The sequence below is a fragment of the Musa acuminata genome, chromosome BXJ2-4 (genome assembly GCF_036884655.1).
Source record: "Musa acuminata AAA Group cultivar baxijiao chromosome BXJ2-4, Cavendish_Baxijiao_AAA, whole genome shotgun sequence".
In the NCBI taxonomy this organism is placed as follows: Eukaryota; Viridiplantae; Streptophyta; class Magnoliopsida; order Zingiberales; family Musaceae; genus Musa; species Musa acuminata.
This window is the reverse complement of record NC_088341.1, coordinates 9,793,040-9,810,000: the sequence shown is the minus strand read 5'-3', so window position 1 is coordinate 9,810,000 and position 16,961 is coordinate 9,793,040. Positions and strand designations below refer to the sequence as shown.

Sequence of the window (16,961 nt, the reverse complement as noted above, 5' to 3'; positions counted from 1 at the left end):
TCTTCTCGATTCATAGAGTTTGATCCTCGGATTCTTCCCTAGTATCCGAGTTAGGGTTAGGTTTAGCGTTTGATGCTGGGTTTGCTTGCCTTATAGTAGAATCAAATCGCATGATGTGCTGCCCTTGGTCCGAAGCGCCGCTGTGAGGAAAAAGATTGTCCGACATCACCAACACGGTGAGTTCGGGGACGGCCGGAATGATGGGTGCCGATGTCGATCAAGGTAACTCGAATGTGATTTCTTGCCCGATCTCCAAAGATTGCATCGTCCAGCTCATGAAGGTACCTTTGGAGATTTTCTTTTTGGTCTCCCTTTTTCATCTTTCTTTCATTCTTCATCTGCATTTAGTGTTTGTTTCTAAAAAAGATGTTTGAAAATGCTTTTTTCTTTACATGATCAATATGAATTCCAGGAAAATACTGCCTTGTTGAAGCTTCTTGCAGAAAAGAAGTATGTAAATTGTAAAACACAAATTACTTCTTGACTGAAAAATAGTCCGTCGAAATTCTTGGACCAGCTATCGATTGATATGGTTTGATCTTTTGTTCGTTTTGGCAGCAAAATCATAGAACTGAGTAGCAATGAGTTGCAAAAACTCCAATTTGAATTGCAGAAAACCAGTCAACAAAACTGGCAATTGGCCCGGGCTAACTCACACATGCTAGGGGTTGATTCCTTGTCCATTTTCTTTATTGTTACAGTTTGCAAAAAAGATGCATTCTTTATCTGTTTCGTCTTTTGATTCGCAGGAGCTCAACTTAGGGAAAGATAGAGTATGTTTTCTTGCCTTATGGTTTGGCTCATTGTGATTTTCGTTTGCTATAATAGGCGATTTAATTTGATTTACTTTGTGTCAATCGATTGAAGTTGCATGTCAAGTTATTTTGATTGATAATATTTATTTGTTTATTTCATGTTGCAGCTAAAAGTATTAACAACATGAGCTTGGTTGTACCTTATCAATCCTTAAACTAAAGACTTCAGAATTAGAGGTAAGGGGGATTATTATAGTTTCATAATTTGTTTTCTCCTCTCTTAATCTCTATGGTGATATATAATTTTTCTTTACTCTAACTTAGGAGAAAGAAAAATTGATCAAAGATCTCCTTAACAAAATTGGCTCAGAGGTATCCAATGGCTTGTTTTGTTTACATTCAGGCTGCCCTTTTTTTGCTCATACTGTTATTTTTCTTTCTACAAATTGCAAAAGGTAGGAACCACCAAGTGTGAGGAGGTTGAAGCAAATGCAACTCAACTTGCTAATGACAAGAAAATCTGCAATCCCAATAAGAAGCGCAAGTTAAAACCACAGTGTAATTCAACTCACCACTATGAGTGAAATTAGTGGTTCTGCATCTGATTTCAAATCTCTGTGTTTGTTCTTCATTCTTATATCAGTTGTATGGTTCTGCAGCTTTAGGCCCTATCGCTTTGGTTCATCAAGTGGCATCAGAGGGAAAGGTTGATGGTAGAAGGTAATTCATGTTTTGGATAAGCTTTGAATAATTTGTTAATCTTTAACGACAATGTAAATTCTGATGCATCCTAATTAATGAAGAAGGAGGTCCTTACGAACAAAATCCAGTGGCTTGAAGTCTGAATCATGTGAATTTGTGAATGACTTGCTCAAAAGAGATGATGGCGGATCTCCAGTGACCCATCAAGTGGGCCTAGAGGAAAAGGTCGTGGGAAGAAGGTAATGCACATTCTGATTAAGCTATAGGCCCCCCCTTTTTAATCTCTGGAGAGCATCATTGAACTCATACCTATTTTATTTTTGCAGAACTTCCTTCCGAACAAGATCCTGTAGTTTGAAATCTGAATCACATGAATCTATGGAGTTGCACAAGATTGATGATGCCATACTTCCAGTGACTTGTCAGGTGCCATCAGAGGAAAAGATTGATGGAAGAAGGTAATCCATGTTTTATATGGCTATGGAATGTTTCCTGCTTTTTAGTATTTAAAATTTGAGCATTTTTTTCTAAAGCAGAAAATCCTTGCGGAGGAGATCCGGTTATTTAAAGTCTGAATCATGTGAGCCTACTGAGAACTCAGTCAAGATGGAGGATGCCAAGTTTTTAGTTTATACGATCAAGAATGAACGAGTAAGCTATTGCTCATGGAGATTGTTCTACTTCCTCCATATCAAATATTTCTGTTGAACGAGTAAAGAATGAGAAGCATAATTCAATCGAGTCTTCAGAACTCGGGAATCGGGAGTGCCAAAGAAGATCCTCTGTTGGAAGGCCATTGCGGAAGGCGGCTGAGAAGGTCGGTTCTTGCAAAGAAATGAATCTGAATGTAAAAATGTGAAGATCATAGTACGATTCTGGGCTATCTGCTTACATCACTAAAATTTCAGATGGTGCTAGCTGAGAGCTGCTGATATTCTTGGATCCACTTAATATATCTGCTAGATGAGAGCTGGACATGCCAATGTTTTCTATGTTCTTGATATTTGTGATGACATGGTGAAATGTATTACTGTATTGTAAGATTAATTAGTAGGAACTCATAGCTTAGTTTTGCAGCTTCTTTCCTTCCTTTTAGTTTGCCCTGCACAAAACAGGGATATTTTGAGACAAAATAGTAGTAGCATTATATTTTGTATGATTTGCTACGATTGAAATTTATACTTGTCTCAAGGAAAAAATGATGCTTTGTTTTTTCTTGTTTAGTGATTTAGTTGTATGACATGCTACATCCAACATGAGAAGTTTTATTTGTTAAAATATTGTTAGTGTAAAAAATGATTGATGAGCCAATAAAGTTGACTCGTCCCCTGTTGTATGTGGAATGTTATTGCCTCTAAAATTTGAATGCTCCTTGAGAATGTCTAGAAGAGTTTGTTCTTCTTGTTTGGTATCCTCAAGAATTTATTTGTTAGCATATAAAATTGGTTATTTTTAAAATTTTATAAAAAATAGATAAACATGTTTTAATATAAATATCATAATTTAAAAGGAGTTTATGATTTAGATAAGAATATTTATCACTCCTCAATTTAAAAAAAATCCCTAATAAGATAAAAATTATTAAGAGAAAAGAAAAAGCATGCAATTACAACAAATAGTTTATGGAAGTATTGTTTGAGTCGAGACCTAATAAATGACTAATGAATTTTCTCTAAATGTACATTAAAAATATAAATATATTCTCTCATGAACGATATAAACCAAGAGTTACAGTTGTGGTTGTCCTACTGATATGACCACATTGAGGGCACATGACTAATTTAGGAAAGCACAACAACTTTGAGCCAAACTGCGGTCGCCTTGGTGATGTATTGTTAAGTTAGGGAAGCATGGCTAACTTGGAGTTGCAATCATCGTGATGCGATCGACTTGAAAATGCACCTTTTAAAGCCTTGGTTGACCTAGAGTCACAATCATCTTGAGGATTTATAATTGACTCGAGGAAGCAATCGTCTCGAAGAAGCATGATTGACTTCAAGTCAAGACCCCGTCTTATTGACGTGACTTCCTTATGGCTTGACCAACTTGAAAATATGGCAAGTGTGACCAACATAAAGTTGCAACCAACTCAAAGAGGCAATGTCGTCTTAGAGTTGTGATTGTCTTGTCGATTTGGCTCTACCATTTCGAGGACACATAACCGACTCGAAGAATCAAAGCTGGCTTGGAGGTTAAGGTGAATATATCTTGATGATGCATGAGCGATTTGATGAAAGAATCAACTTGAAGAAGTATGCCTAACTTGGAGTTGCGGATGCCTTGACAACACGACTGCCTTTAAGGCTTGACCGACTTGAAGATGCAATTGACTTGAAGAAGCATTGCCGACATGAGTTGCAAACAACTTAAGGATACATGATTGACTTGAGGAAACAATTGACTCAAAGAAGCATTATTGAGTTTAAGTCATGGCTATTTTTATGATGTGATTGCCTTGAAGGCTCAACTGACTTGGTCGCATGACTGACTTAAGAGGCACAGTCGACTTAAGAGGAAAAACCAACTTTAAACTAGGTTAGAAGCCTTGTTCAAGGACAGTCATTGTTTAGAGTAGCTCTCAGTTGGGACTTGTAAGGATCTTCTATGAAGCATGACTTCTTATATTCCCCTCACTTTCTAAATCTTATCTAGCAATGGCAATCTTATGCACCTGTTTAAACTAGTACCAGTTATATCTCACTCACCTATGACTTCTTATGAAGTTAAGGATATGAATTCAAAGGACCTTGAGGCTGCTACACATCTTGTATTTTAGTATGGCACACATCAAGGGAGCTAAAGAATACCAGGGTTGAGGCAGTATTTTTCTTCATGTGTGAAGAAGAAGAGAATAAAGGAAGAGTAGAGAAGAAGAAAAAGATCTAATTCTGATACAGACTGAGATAGAAGGCCACTTCATTTTTTATTTTCTTTGGATGATGCTATGTTTTACTCAGATTTCATCTCCTCTTTCCAATTCTCCCACTCTGAAGTGTAATCTGATCTGAGACATCTGTATCTGCCTATGCCAACCTCCCATATGTTTCTGCAACCTCCCTCCATCAACTAAGCCTGTTTTGGACCAGATATCCTATGATCATGATGAGAAGAACATTAGAAGAATCCTCTCTCCGTGTTGCCTCTTGTGAACATTAACAAGACAAGGACATGCATCCAATCCACTGTGACTCATCAATGTGGAAAGCTCTGTTGAGTGCTTTGCTGGATAAGGCCTTGGCTTGGATGGAAAGTTCTCTTTTCTTATTCTGATATGCTTGTATCGCAGGGAATCATCAGCCATTAGCAAATGTTAATAAGACTACTAGAATCTTTAATGCTAGAACTTGGAAGACAACTTGAATGATCTGAAGTTTGCCAGGGCCATCTCTAAGTTCAGTTGCTGCACATCTGAAGCTTTGTCTTCTTCATGTCAAGTAAAGTTGCTAATCATAGTGATTTGAGCAGTATAAGCAAAAGAGACATCGGAGCCCATCTTTTAAAGACTGTAAACAGGTTTATGGTAAGGATATTATTTAGAGGAAATCAGATTACTCTGTTTGATGATTTAGGTCCATATTGTTGGTGAACCCTTACGCTGTGGCTGAGGAATAAGTACGGCTCGGTCTAATCCCGGATGTGCATGGTTGCCCACGCGGAGACTCAGGTAGCAGAAGTGAGTGTCGGGTCAGATTGGGTCATGGTCCTCGTTGCTTGCTTCGTCATTGCCAGCCCCTGCACTCAGGTCGGGGTCGGGAGAGAGATTTCCCGACTCGACCCCTCCGAAGCTTAAGTTAGAGTTGAGTGGAATAAGAGCGAGTTGAATGTATGAAGTCCTCTCTCATTGGTCAGAGGGTTGACTTTTATATCTGCAAAGGGGGTGGTTAGTCGTACATGGTCCTTTAATGGTTGTCAACTCCTCGGGAGGGTGGCTTGTACCTAGCGGACGGGTGCCGACTAACCCGTATGGGTTGGCGCCGTGTAGTGCCACTCTGAGTTTTGTGGTATGACTGACCGAGCAACACTACTCGAGCAATGCGAACTGGCCTGGCCGAGAAATGTGGCTCGGGCACTGGCTTGGTCGAGCAGAACTACCCGGGCTCTTATTTGGCCGAGTAGTTGCTCTGATAATGATCGAGCCAAGCAACGATGGACTGCACGTGACTGGCCGAGCAACACTGCTTAGGCACTGGCTTGGCCAAGCAACATTACTCGGGCATTGGGAACTGGCCTCGCCGAGCAATGTGGCTTGGGCACTGGCTTAGTCGAGCAACACTACTCGGGCCCCTATTTGGCCGAGCAACACTACCCGAGCACTTGGGACTGGCCTGACCAAGTAATGTGGCTCGGGCAATGGCTTGGTCGAGCAGCTGCTCTGATAATGATCAAAACAAGGATGATGACTGCACTTGACTGGTCGAGTAACACTACTCGAGCACTGGGGACTAGCCTAGCAGAGCAATGTGGCTCGGGCACTAGCTTGGCCGAGCAACACTACTCGAGCACTAGGGACTGGCCTGGCTGAGCAATGTGGCTCGGGCACTGGCTTGGCCGAACAACACTACTCGGGCACCTAGGACTGGCCTGGCCGAGCAATGTGGTTCGAGCACCGGCTTGACCGAGCAATGTGGCTCGGGCACTGGCTTGGTTGAGCAACACTACTCGGGTACTAGGGACTGGCCTGGCTGAGCAATGTGGCTCGGGCACTGGCTTGGTTGAGCAACACTATTCAGGCCTTTGTTTAGCTAAGCAACTACTCTTATAATGATCGAGCCAAGCGACGATGGACTACACATGTCTGGTTAAGCAACACTACACGACCATTGGCTTAGTCGAGCAACACTACTCGGGCATTGGGGAATGGCTTGACCGAGCAATGTGGCTCGGGCATCGGCTTGGCCGAGCAGCACTACTCGGGACCATGTTTGGCATAGCAACTGCTCTGATAATGATCGAGCCAAGCGACGATGGACTATATAATACTAGCCGAGCAACACTACTTAGGCACTAGGGAATGGCATGGCCGAGTAATATGGCTCGAGCATTGGCTTGGCCAAGCAGCACTACTCGGGCTCCTGTTTGGCCGAGCAACTACTATGATAATGATCGAGCCAAGCGACGATGGACGGCACATGACTAGCTGAGCAAAACTGCTCGGGCATTGGCTTGGCCGAGCAGCACTACTCGGACCCCTGTTTGGCTGAGCAACTACTATGATAATGATCGAGCCAAGCGACGATGGACTGCACATGACTGGCCGAGCAACACTTCTCAGGCACTGGCTTGGCCGAGCAACACTACTCGGGCCCCTGTTTGGCCAAGTAGCTACTCTGATAATGATCGAGCCAAGCGACGAAGGACTACAAATGACTGGATGAGCAACACTGCTCGGGCATTGGCTTGGATGAGCGAGGGGAAGGTACCGACTCCTACAAGATGCCTTCGAGCGAGAAATTTTTGATTTTCGGCTTTTTGGGAGACGGAGCGAAAGTTGACTTTGACTTTGGCTTTGGTGGGAATTTTAGTTTTTGACCAAATCTTGGATCTTTTGGGTGGGATTTTTGAGTTTTTTTGCTTATCTTCCCACTGCCATGCTTGGGAGTTTGGGTTTGGGAGTCGACTCGTACAACGCCGAGTAGGATGACGCATTTCCTGTAGACGAGCACCGACCGACCCATACGGGTTTCGATCGTGCGGCACCATTCAGAACTTTCTGAAATGGATCCGTAGTGTTCAGCTACGACTTGTACGGCGCCGAACAACGTGGAGGACGTATGGTCGCCTATGCGGATAATGCTAAAATGAGCCATATCTTATATTCGACAATGATTAACTAGGTTGTACGTAGTTGACGAGATAAAAGAAAAAAAAGGATCCCAATTCCACTTTAACAATGCTTCTGCCATCATCAAACAGCCGAAGACAAAAGGACTTTTGTTTTTGTTTTCCTTTGGAAGCATCATCACAGTTCCGGTGGCTCCATCCTGGTGCGAAATCTCATATGGCAAATTACTAAGAGTGATCCATGCTTCATCGTAATACCATGACAGCAACCATTGATCACCACATTATTAAACTGATAATATAAACAGGAAATAGGAGAATCTTACTGCACACATTTCACGGACATCTGTTATCTTCTGTGATCCATTCTTGATTAACGAAGTGCTTTTCTAATGTAGCTACTGGGCCTCTCCTGCAAGTACTGGTCTCCGAATGAGTGTGCTGTGTTAGAAGTCCATCTCACCAAAGTGTGGGCAAACATGAATTCAACATAGATTTCTTCTCTGTGAAATAAATCAACATTGACTGCATTGTTGATCGATTGTGTTGACCCCCACAAAATATGATTTGACCATGGGTTCGAGAATTGGACATGTTTATTACGTGTTAGAAGCCCAGCCCAAAGTTGTGCATCGAAGCTTGCTCAACCAAGTCAACCAAGCTTTACGATCTGGGAGGATGAGAAAGGACGGCTTCGATGCGTTTGGGGATTGTTCGAGGAGGATGCAGTCGATCAGTTAAACAGATGCCGTTCGTTCGACAAAGCGACGGTTCAGATTTGGGCACGTGGTAAGAATATTTATTTTTAATCCCATATCGATAATGAGGCGATTGATTCGCGTCTTCTTATACCGCAGAGTTGGCGATGAGGTTGTCTCTTCGGAGACATCCGATAAAATTGGAACGATACAGAGAAGATTAGCATGGCCCCTGCGCAAGGATGACACGCACAAATCGAGAAATGGTCCAAATATTTTTTCGCTCTCGGCATTCTTTCCTTGTTCGATCGCGATCGGGCTGCTCTTTTGTTCTTTCTTGCTTCGTGTTCTTCTGCTCTCTCTGTCCCAAAATCTTCATCTTTTTCTCGTTCTTTTCCTTGTTATTTCCTTGATCAAGGCACAGGGAGGAAGAAAGCTGCTTCTTCGGAGTGCGGTCGTGTTCCTTGTCCTCGTTGGTCAGTCCATGGACGCTGGTCCTCTTCCTCGCTCGCTGATCCACACCAATGCGGACGCCTCCGGTGCATTTTTCTCTCTTCTCGATTCATAGAGTTTGATCCTCGGATTCTTCCCTAGTATCCGAGTTAGGGTTAGGTTTAGCGTTTGATGCTGGGTTTGCTTGCCTTATAGTAGAATCAAATCGCATGATGTGCTGCCCTTGGTCCGAAGCGCCGCTGCGAGGAAAAAGATTGTCCGACATCACCAACACGGTGAGTTCGGGGACGGCCGGAATGATGCGTGCCGATGTCGATCAAGGTAACTCGAATGTGATTTCTTGCCCGATCTCCAAAGATTGCATCGTCCAGCACATGAAGGTACCTTTGGAGATTTTCGTTTTGGTCTCCCTTTTTCATCTTTCTTTCATTCTTCATCTGCATTTAGTGTTTGTTTCTAAAAAAGATGTTTGAAAATGCTTTTTTCTTTACATGATCAATATGAATTCCAGGAAAATACTGCCTTGTTGAAGCTTCTTGCAGAAAAGAAGTATGTAAATTGTAAAAAAATTACTTCTTGACTAAAAAATAGTCCGTCGAAATTCTTGGACCAGCTATCGATTGATATGGTTTGATCTGTTGTTCGTTTTGGCAGCAAAATCATAGAACTGAGTAGCACCGAGTTGCAAAAACTCCAATTTGAATTGCAGAAAACCAGTCAACAAAACTTGCAAAAACTCCAATTTTTCTCTCTTCTCGATTCATAGAGTTTGATCCTCGGATTCTTCCCTAGTATCCGAGTTAGGGTTAGGTTTAGCGTTTGATGCTGGGTTTGCTTGCCTTAAAGTAGAATCAAATCGCATGATGTGCTGCCCTTGGACCGAAGCGCTGCTGCGAGGAAAAAGATTGTCCGACATCACCAACACGGTGAGTTCAGGGACGGCCGGAATGATGGGTGCCGATGTCGATCAAGGGAACTCGAATGTGATTTCTTGCCCGATCTCCAAAGATTGCATCGTCCAGCTCATGAAGGTACCTTTGGAGATTTTCTTTTTGGTCTCCCTTTTTCATCTTTCTTTCATTCTTCATCAGCATTTAGTGTTTGTTTCTAAAAAAGATGTTTGAAAATGCTTTTTTCTTTACATGATCAATATGAATTCCAGGAAAATACTGCCTTGTTGAAGCTTCTTGCAGAAAAGAAGTATGTAAATTGTAAAAAAAATTACTTCTTGACTAAAAAATAGTCCGTCGAAATTCTTGGACCAGCTATCGATTGATATGGTTTGATCTGTTGTTCGTTTTGGCATTATAATCATAGAACTGAGTAGCACCGAGTTGCAAAAACTCCAATTTGAATTGCAGAAAACCAGTCAACAAAACTTGCAAAAACTCCAATTTTTCTCTCTTCTCGATTCATAGAGTTTGATCCTCGGATTCTTCCCTAGTATCCGAGTTAGGGTTAGGTTTAGCGTTTGATGCTGGGTTTGCTTGCCTTATAGTAGAATCAAATCGCATGATGTGCTGCCCTTGGTCCGAAGCGCCGCTGCGAGGAAAAAGATTGTCCGACATCACCAACACGGTGAGTTCGGGGACGGCCGGAATGATGGGTGCCGATGTCGATCAAGGTAACTCGAATGTGATTTCTTGCCCGATCTCCAAAGATTGCATCGTCCAACTCATGAAGGTACCTTTGGAGATTTTCTTTTTGGTCTCCCTTTTTCATCTTTCTTTCATTCTTCATCTGCATTTAGTGTTTGTTTCTAAAAAAGATGTTTGAAAATGCTTTTTTCTTTACATGATCAATATGAATTCCAGGAAAATACTGCCTTGTTGAAGCTTCTTGCAGAAAAGAAGTATGTAAATTGTAAAAAAATTACTTCTTGACTAAAAAATAGTCCGTCGAAATTCTTGGACCAGCTATCGATTGATATGGTTTGATCTGTTGTTCGTTTTGGCATTAAAATCATAGAACTGAGTAGCACCGAGTTGCAAAAACTCCAATTTGAATTGCAGAAAACCAGTCAACAAAACTGGCAATTGGCCCGGGCTAACTCACACATGCTAGGGGTTGATTCCTTGTCCATTTTCTTTATTGTTACAGTTTGCAAAAAAGATGCATTCTTTATCTGTTTCGTCTTTTGATTCGCAGGAGCTCAACTTAGGGAAAGATAGAGTATGTTTTCTTGCCTTATGGTTTGGCTCATTGTGATTTTCGTTTGCTATAATAGGCGATTTAATTTGATTTACTTTGTGTCAATCGATTGAAGTTGCATGTCAAGTTATTTTGATTGATAATATTTATTTGTTTATTTCATGTTGCAGCTAAAAGTATTAACAACATGAGCTTGGTTGTACCTTATCAATCCTTAAACTAAAGACTTCAGAATTAGAGGTAAGGGGGATTATTATAGTTTCATAATTTGTTTTCTCCTCTCTTAATCTCTATGGTGATATATAATTTTTCTTTACTCTAACTTAGGAGAAAGAAAAATTGATCAAAGATCTCCTTAACAAAATTGGCTCAGAGGTATCCAATGGCTTGTTTTGTTTACATTCAGGCTGCCCTTTTTTTGCTCATACTGTTATTTTTCTTTCTACAAATTGCAAAAGGTAGGAACCACCAAGTGTGAGGAGGTTGAAGCAAATGCAACTCAACTTGCTAATGACAAGAAAATCTGCAATCCCAATAAGAAGCGCAAGTTAAAACCACAGTGTAATTCAACTCACCACTATGAGTGAAATTAGTGGTTCTGCATCTGATTTCAAATCTCTGTGTTTGTTCTTCATTCTTATATCAGTTGTATGGTTCTGCAGCTTTAGGCCCTATCGCTTTGGTTCATCAAGTGGCATCAGAGGGAAAGGTTGATGGTAGAAGGTAATTCATGTTTTGGATAAGCTTTGAATAATTTGTTAATCTTTAACGACAATGTAAATTCTGATGCATCCTAATTAATGAAGAAGGAGGTCCTTACGAACAAAATCCAGTGGCTTGAAGTCTGAATCATGTGAATTTGTGAATGACTTGCTCAAAAGAGATGATGGCGGATCTCCAGTGACCCATCAAGTGGGCCTAGAGGAAAAGGTCGTGGGAAGAAGGTAATGCACATTCTGATTAAGCTATAGGCCCCCCCTTTTTAATCTCTGGAGAGCATCATTGAACTCATACCTATTTTATTTTTGCAGAACTTCCTTCCGAACAAGATCCTGTAGTTTGAAATCTGAATCACATGAATCTATGGAGTTGCACAAGATTGATGATGCCATACTTCCAGTGACTTGTCAGGTGCCATCAGAGGAAAAGATTGATGGAAGAAGGTAATCCATGTTTTATATGGCTATGGAATGTTTCCTGCTTTTTAGTATTTAAAATTTGAGCATTTTTTTCTAAAGCAGAAAATCCTTGCGGAGGAGATCCGGTTATTTAAAGTCTGAATCATGTGAGCCTACTGAGAACTCAGTCAAGATGGAGGATGCCAAGTTTTTAGTTTATACGATCAAGAATGAACGAGTAAGCTATTGCTCATGGAGATTGTTCTACTTCCTCCATATCAAATATTTCTGTTGAACGAGTAAAGAATGAGAAGCATAATTCAATCGAGTCTTCAGAACTCGGGAATCGGGAGTGCCAAAGAAGATCCTCTGTTGGAAGGCCATTGCGGAAGGCGGCTGAGAAGGTCGGTTCTTGCAAAGAAATGAATCTGAATGTAAAAATGTGAAGATCATAGTACGATTCTGGGCTATCTGCTTACATCACTAAAATTTCAGATGGTGCTAGCTGAGAGCTGCTGATATTCTTGGATCCACTTAATATATCTGCTAGATGAGAGCTGGACATGCCAATGTTTTCTATGTTCTTGATATTTGTGATGACATGGTGAAATGTATTACTGTATTGTAAGATTAATTAGTAGGAACTCATAGCTTAGTTTTGCAGCTTCTTTCCTTCCTTTTAGTTTGCCCTGCACAAAACAGGGATATTTTGAGACAAAATAGTAGTAGCATTATATTTTGTATGATTTGCTACGATTGAAATTTATACTTGTCTCAAGGAAAAAATGATGCTTTGTTTTTTCTTGTTTAGTGATTTAGTTGTATGACATGCTACATCCAACATGAGAAGTTTTATTTGTTAAAATATTGTTAGTGTAAAAAATGATTGATGAGCCAATAAAGTTGACTCGTCCCCTGTTGTATGTGGAATGTTATTGCCTCTAAAATTTGAATGCTCCTTGAGAATGTCTAGAAGAGTTTGTTCTTCTTGTTTGGTATCCTCAAGAATTTATTTGTTAGCATATAAAATTGGTTATTTTTAAAATTTTATAAAAAATAGATAAACATGTTTTAATATAAATATCATAATTTAAAAGGAGTTTATGATTTAGATAAGAATATTTATCACTCCTCAATTTAAAAAAAATCCCTAATAAGATAAAAATTATTAAGAGAAAAGAAAAAGCATGCAATTACAACAAATAGTTTATGGAAGTATTGTTTGAGTCGAGACCTAATAAATGACTAATGAATTTTCTCTAAATGTACATTAAAAATATAAATATATTCTCTCATGAACGATATAAACCAAGAGTTACAGTTGTGGTTGTCCTACTGATATGACCACATTGAGGGCACATGACTAATTTAAGGAAAGCACAACAACTTTGAGCCAAACTGCGGTCGCCTTGGTGATGTATTGTTAAGTTAGGGAAGCATGGCTAACTTGGAGTTGCAATCGTCGTGATGCGATCGACTTGAAAATGCACCTTTTAAAGCCTTGGTTGACCTAGAGTCACAATCATCTTGAGGATTTATAATTGACTCGAGGAAGCAATCGTCTCGAAGAAGCATGATTGACTTCAAGTCAAGACCCCGTCTTATTGACGTGACTTCCTTATGGCTTGACCAACTTGAAAATATGGCAAGTGTGACCAACATAAAGTTGCAACCAACTCAAAGAGGCAATGTCGTCTTAGAGTTGTGATTGTCTTGTCGATTTGGCTCTACCATTTCGAGGACACATAACCGACTCGAAGAATCAAAGCTGGCTTGGAGGTTAAGGTGAATATATCTTGATGATGCATGAGCGATTTGATGAAAGAATCAACTTGAAGAAGTATGCCTAACTTGGAGTTGCGGATGCCTTGACAACACGACTGCCTTTAAGGCTTGACCGACTTGAAGATGCAATTGACTTGAAGAAGCATTGCCGACATGAGTTGCAAACAACTTAAGGATACATGATTGACTTGAGGAAACAATTGACTCAAAGAAGCATTATTGAGTTTAAGTCATGGCTATTTTTATGATGTGATTGCCTTGAAGGCTCAACTGACTTGGTCGCATGACTGACTTAAGAGGCACAGTCGACTTAAGAGGAAAAACCAACTTTAAACTAGGTTAGAAGCCTTGTTCAAGGACAGTCATTGTTTAGAGTAGCTCTCAGTTGGGACTTGTAAGGATCTTCTATGAAGCATGACTTCTTATATTCCCCTCACTTTCTAAATCTTATCTAGCAATGGCAATCTTATGCACCTGTTTAAACTAGTACCAGTTATATCTCACTCACCTATGACTTCTTATGAAGTTAAGGATATGAATTCAAAGGACCTTGAGGCTGCTACACATCTTGTATTTTAGTATGGCACACATCAAGGGAGCTAAAGAATACCAGGGTTGAGGCAGTATTTTTCTTCATGTGTGAAGAAGAAGAGAATAAAGGAAGAGTAGAGAAGAAGAAAAAGATCTAATTCTGATACAGACTGAGATAGAAGGCCACTTCATTTTTTATTTTCTTTGGATGATGCTATGTTTTACTCAGATTTCATCTCCTCTTTCCAATTCTCCCACTCTGAAGTGTAATCTGATCTGAGACATCTGTATCTGCCTATGCCAACCTCCCATATGTTTCTGCAACCTCCCTCCATCAACTAAGCCTGTTTTGGACCAGATATCCTATGATCATGATGAGAAGAACATTAGAAGAATCCTCTCTCCGTGTTGCCTCTTGTGAACATTAACAAGACAAGGACATGCATCCAATCCACTGTGACTCATCAATGTGGAAAGCTCTGTTGAGTGCTTTGCTGGATAAGGCCTTGGCTTGGATGGAAAGTTCTCTTTTCTTATTCTGATATGCTTGTATCGCAGGGAATCATCAGCCATTAGCAAATGTTAATAAGACTACTAGAATCTTTAATGCTAGAACTTGGAAGACAACTTGAATGATCTGAAGTTTGCCAGGGCCATCTCTAAGTTCAGTTGCTGCACATCTGAAGCTTTGTCTTCTTCATGTCAAGTAAAGTTGCTAATCATAGTGATTTGAGCAGTATAAGCAAAAGAGACATCGGAGCCCATCTTTTAAAGACTGTAAACAGGTTTATGGTAAGGATATTATTTAGAGGAAATCAGATTACTCTGTTTGATGATTTAGGTCCATATTGTTGGTGAACCCTTACGCTGTGGCTGAGGAATAAGTACGGCTCGGTCTAATCCCGGATGTGCATGGTTGCCCACGCGGAGACTCAGGTAGCAGAAGTGAGTGTCGGGTCAGATTGGGTCATGGTCCTCGTTGCTTGCTTCGTCATTGCCAGCCCCTGCACTCAGGTCGGGGTCGGGAGAGAGATTTCCCGACTCGACCCCTCCGAAGCTTAAGTTAGAGTTGAGTGGAATAAGAGCGAGTTGAATGTATGAAGTCCTCTCTCATTGGTCAGAGGGTTGACTTTTATATCTGCAAAGGGGGTGGTTAGTCGTACATGGTCCTTTAATGGTTGTCAACTCCTCGGGAGGGTGGCTTGTACCTAGCGGACGGGTGCCGACTAACCCGTATGGGTTGGCGCCGTGTAGTGCCACTCTGAGTTTTGTGGTATGACTGACCGAGCAACACTACTCGAGCAATGCGAACTGGCCTGGCCGAGAAATGTGGCTCGGGCACTGGCTTGGTCGAGCAGAACTACCCGGGCTCTTATTTGGCCGAGTAGTTGCTCTGATAATGATCGAGCCAAGCAACGATGGACTGCACGTGACTGGCCGAGCAACACTGCTTAGGCACTGGCTTGGCCAAGCAACATTACTCGAGCATTGGGAACTGGCCTCGCCGAGCAATGTGGCTTGGGCACTGGCTTAGTCGAGCAACACTACTCGGGCCCCTATTTGGCCGAGCAACACTACCCGAGCACTTGGGACTGGCCTGACCAAGTAATGTGGCTCGGGCAATGGCTTGGTCGAGCAGCTGCTCTGATAATGATCAAAACAAGGATGATGACTGCACTTGACTGGTCGAGTAACACTACTCGAGCACTGGGGACTAGCCTAGCAGAGCAATGTGGCTCGGGCACTAGCTTGGCCGAGCAACACTACTCGAGCACTAGGGACTGGCCTGGCTGAGCAATGTGGCTCGGGCACTGGCTTGGCCGAACAACACTACTCGGGCACCTAGGACTGGCCTGGCCGAGCAATGTGGTTCGAGCACCGGCTTGACCGAGCAATGTGGCTCGGGCACTGGCTTGGTTGAGCAACACTACTCGGGTACTAGGGACTGGCCTGGCTGAGCAATGTGGCTCGGGCACTGGCTTGGTTGAGCAACACTATTCAGGCCTTTGTTTAGCTAAGCAACTACTCTTATAATGATCGAGCCAAGCGACGATGGACTACACATGTCTGGTTAAGCAACACTACACGACCATTGGCTTAGTCGAGCAACACTACTCGGGCATTGGGGAATGGCTTGACCGAGCAATGTGGCTCGGGCATCGGCTTGGCCGAGCAGCACTACTCGGGACCATGTTTGGCATAGCAACTGCTCTGATAATGATCGAGCCAAGCGACGATGGACTATATAATACTAGCCGAGCAACACTACTTAGGCACTAGGGAATGGCATGGCCGAGTAATATGGCTCGAGCATTGGCTTGGCCAAGCAGCACTACTCGGGCTCCTGTTTGGCCGAGCAACTACTATGATAATGATCGAGCCAAGCGACGATGGACGGCACATGACTAGCTGAGCAAAACTGCTCGGGCATTGGCTTGGCCGAGCAGCACTACTCGGACCCCTGTTTGGCTGAGCAACTACTATGATAATGATCGAGCCAAGCGACGATGGACTGCACATGACTGGCCGAGCAACACTTCTCAGGCACTGGCTTGGCCGAGCAACACTACTCGGGCCCCTGTTTGGCCAAGTAGCTACTCTGATAATGATCGAGCCAAGCGACGAAGGACTACAAATGACTGGATGAGCAACACTGCTCGGGCATTGGCTTGGATGAGCGAGGGGAAGGTACCGACTCCTACAAGATGCCTTCGAGCGAGAAATTTTTGATTTTCGGCTTTTTGGGAGACGGAGCGAAAGTTGACTTTGACTTTGGCTTTGGTGGGAATTTTAGTTTTTGACCAAATCTTGGATCTTTTGGGTGGGATTTTTGAGTTTTTTTGCTTATCTTCCCACTGCCATGCTTGGGAGTTTGGGTTTGGGAGTCGACTCGTACAACGCCGAGTAGGATGACGCATTTCCTGTAGACGAGCACCGACCGACCCATACGGGTTTCGATCGTGCGGCACCATTCAGAACTTTCTGAA

General features: G+C 42.1%; 1 protein-coding gene and 1 non-coding gene across 2 annotated transcripts; both read left to right on the top strand.

Moving 5' to 3' along the window:
• The first annotated feature begins 210 nt into the window (after positions 1-210).
• On the top strand, positions 211-12,462 carry LOC135608693 (uncharacterized). The gene is made up of 12 exons (XM_065101718.1): positions 211-222; positions 1,211-1,313; positions 1,415-1,475; positions 1,559-1,696; positions 1,784-1,915; positions 1,994-2,108; positions 10,868-10,915; positions 10,999-11,101; positions 11,203-11,263; positions 11,347-11,484; positions 11,572-11,703; positions 11,779-12,462. Exons 1-12 carry the CDS (start codon positions 211-213, stop codon positions 11,951-11,953), a joined length of 1,218 nt encoding a protein of 405 aa, XP_064957790.1. The 3' UTR covers positions 11,954-12,462.
• On the top strand, positions 8,112-8,214 carry LOC135611480 (U6 spliceosomal RNA). Its single transcript, XR_010486608.1, has one exon. It is a non-coding gene; the product is annotated as a U6 spliceosomal RNA (small nuclear RNA).
• Positions 12,463-16,961: the final 4,499 nt, after the last annotated feature.

Bases quoted from the DNA above. Each gene is read 5' to 3' on its own strand.
- LOC135608693 (XM_065101718.1), top strand. The intron at 10,916-10,998 runs GTATCCAATGGC...AAATTGCAAAAG, and splicing joins TTAACAAAATTGGCTCAGAG to GTAGGAACCACCAAGTGTGA. The intron at 11,102-11,202 runs GTAATTCAACTC...ATGGTTCTGCAG, and splicing joins GCGCAAGTTAAAACCACAGT to CTTTAGGCCCTATCGCTTTG.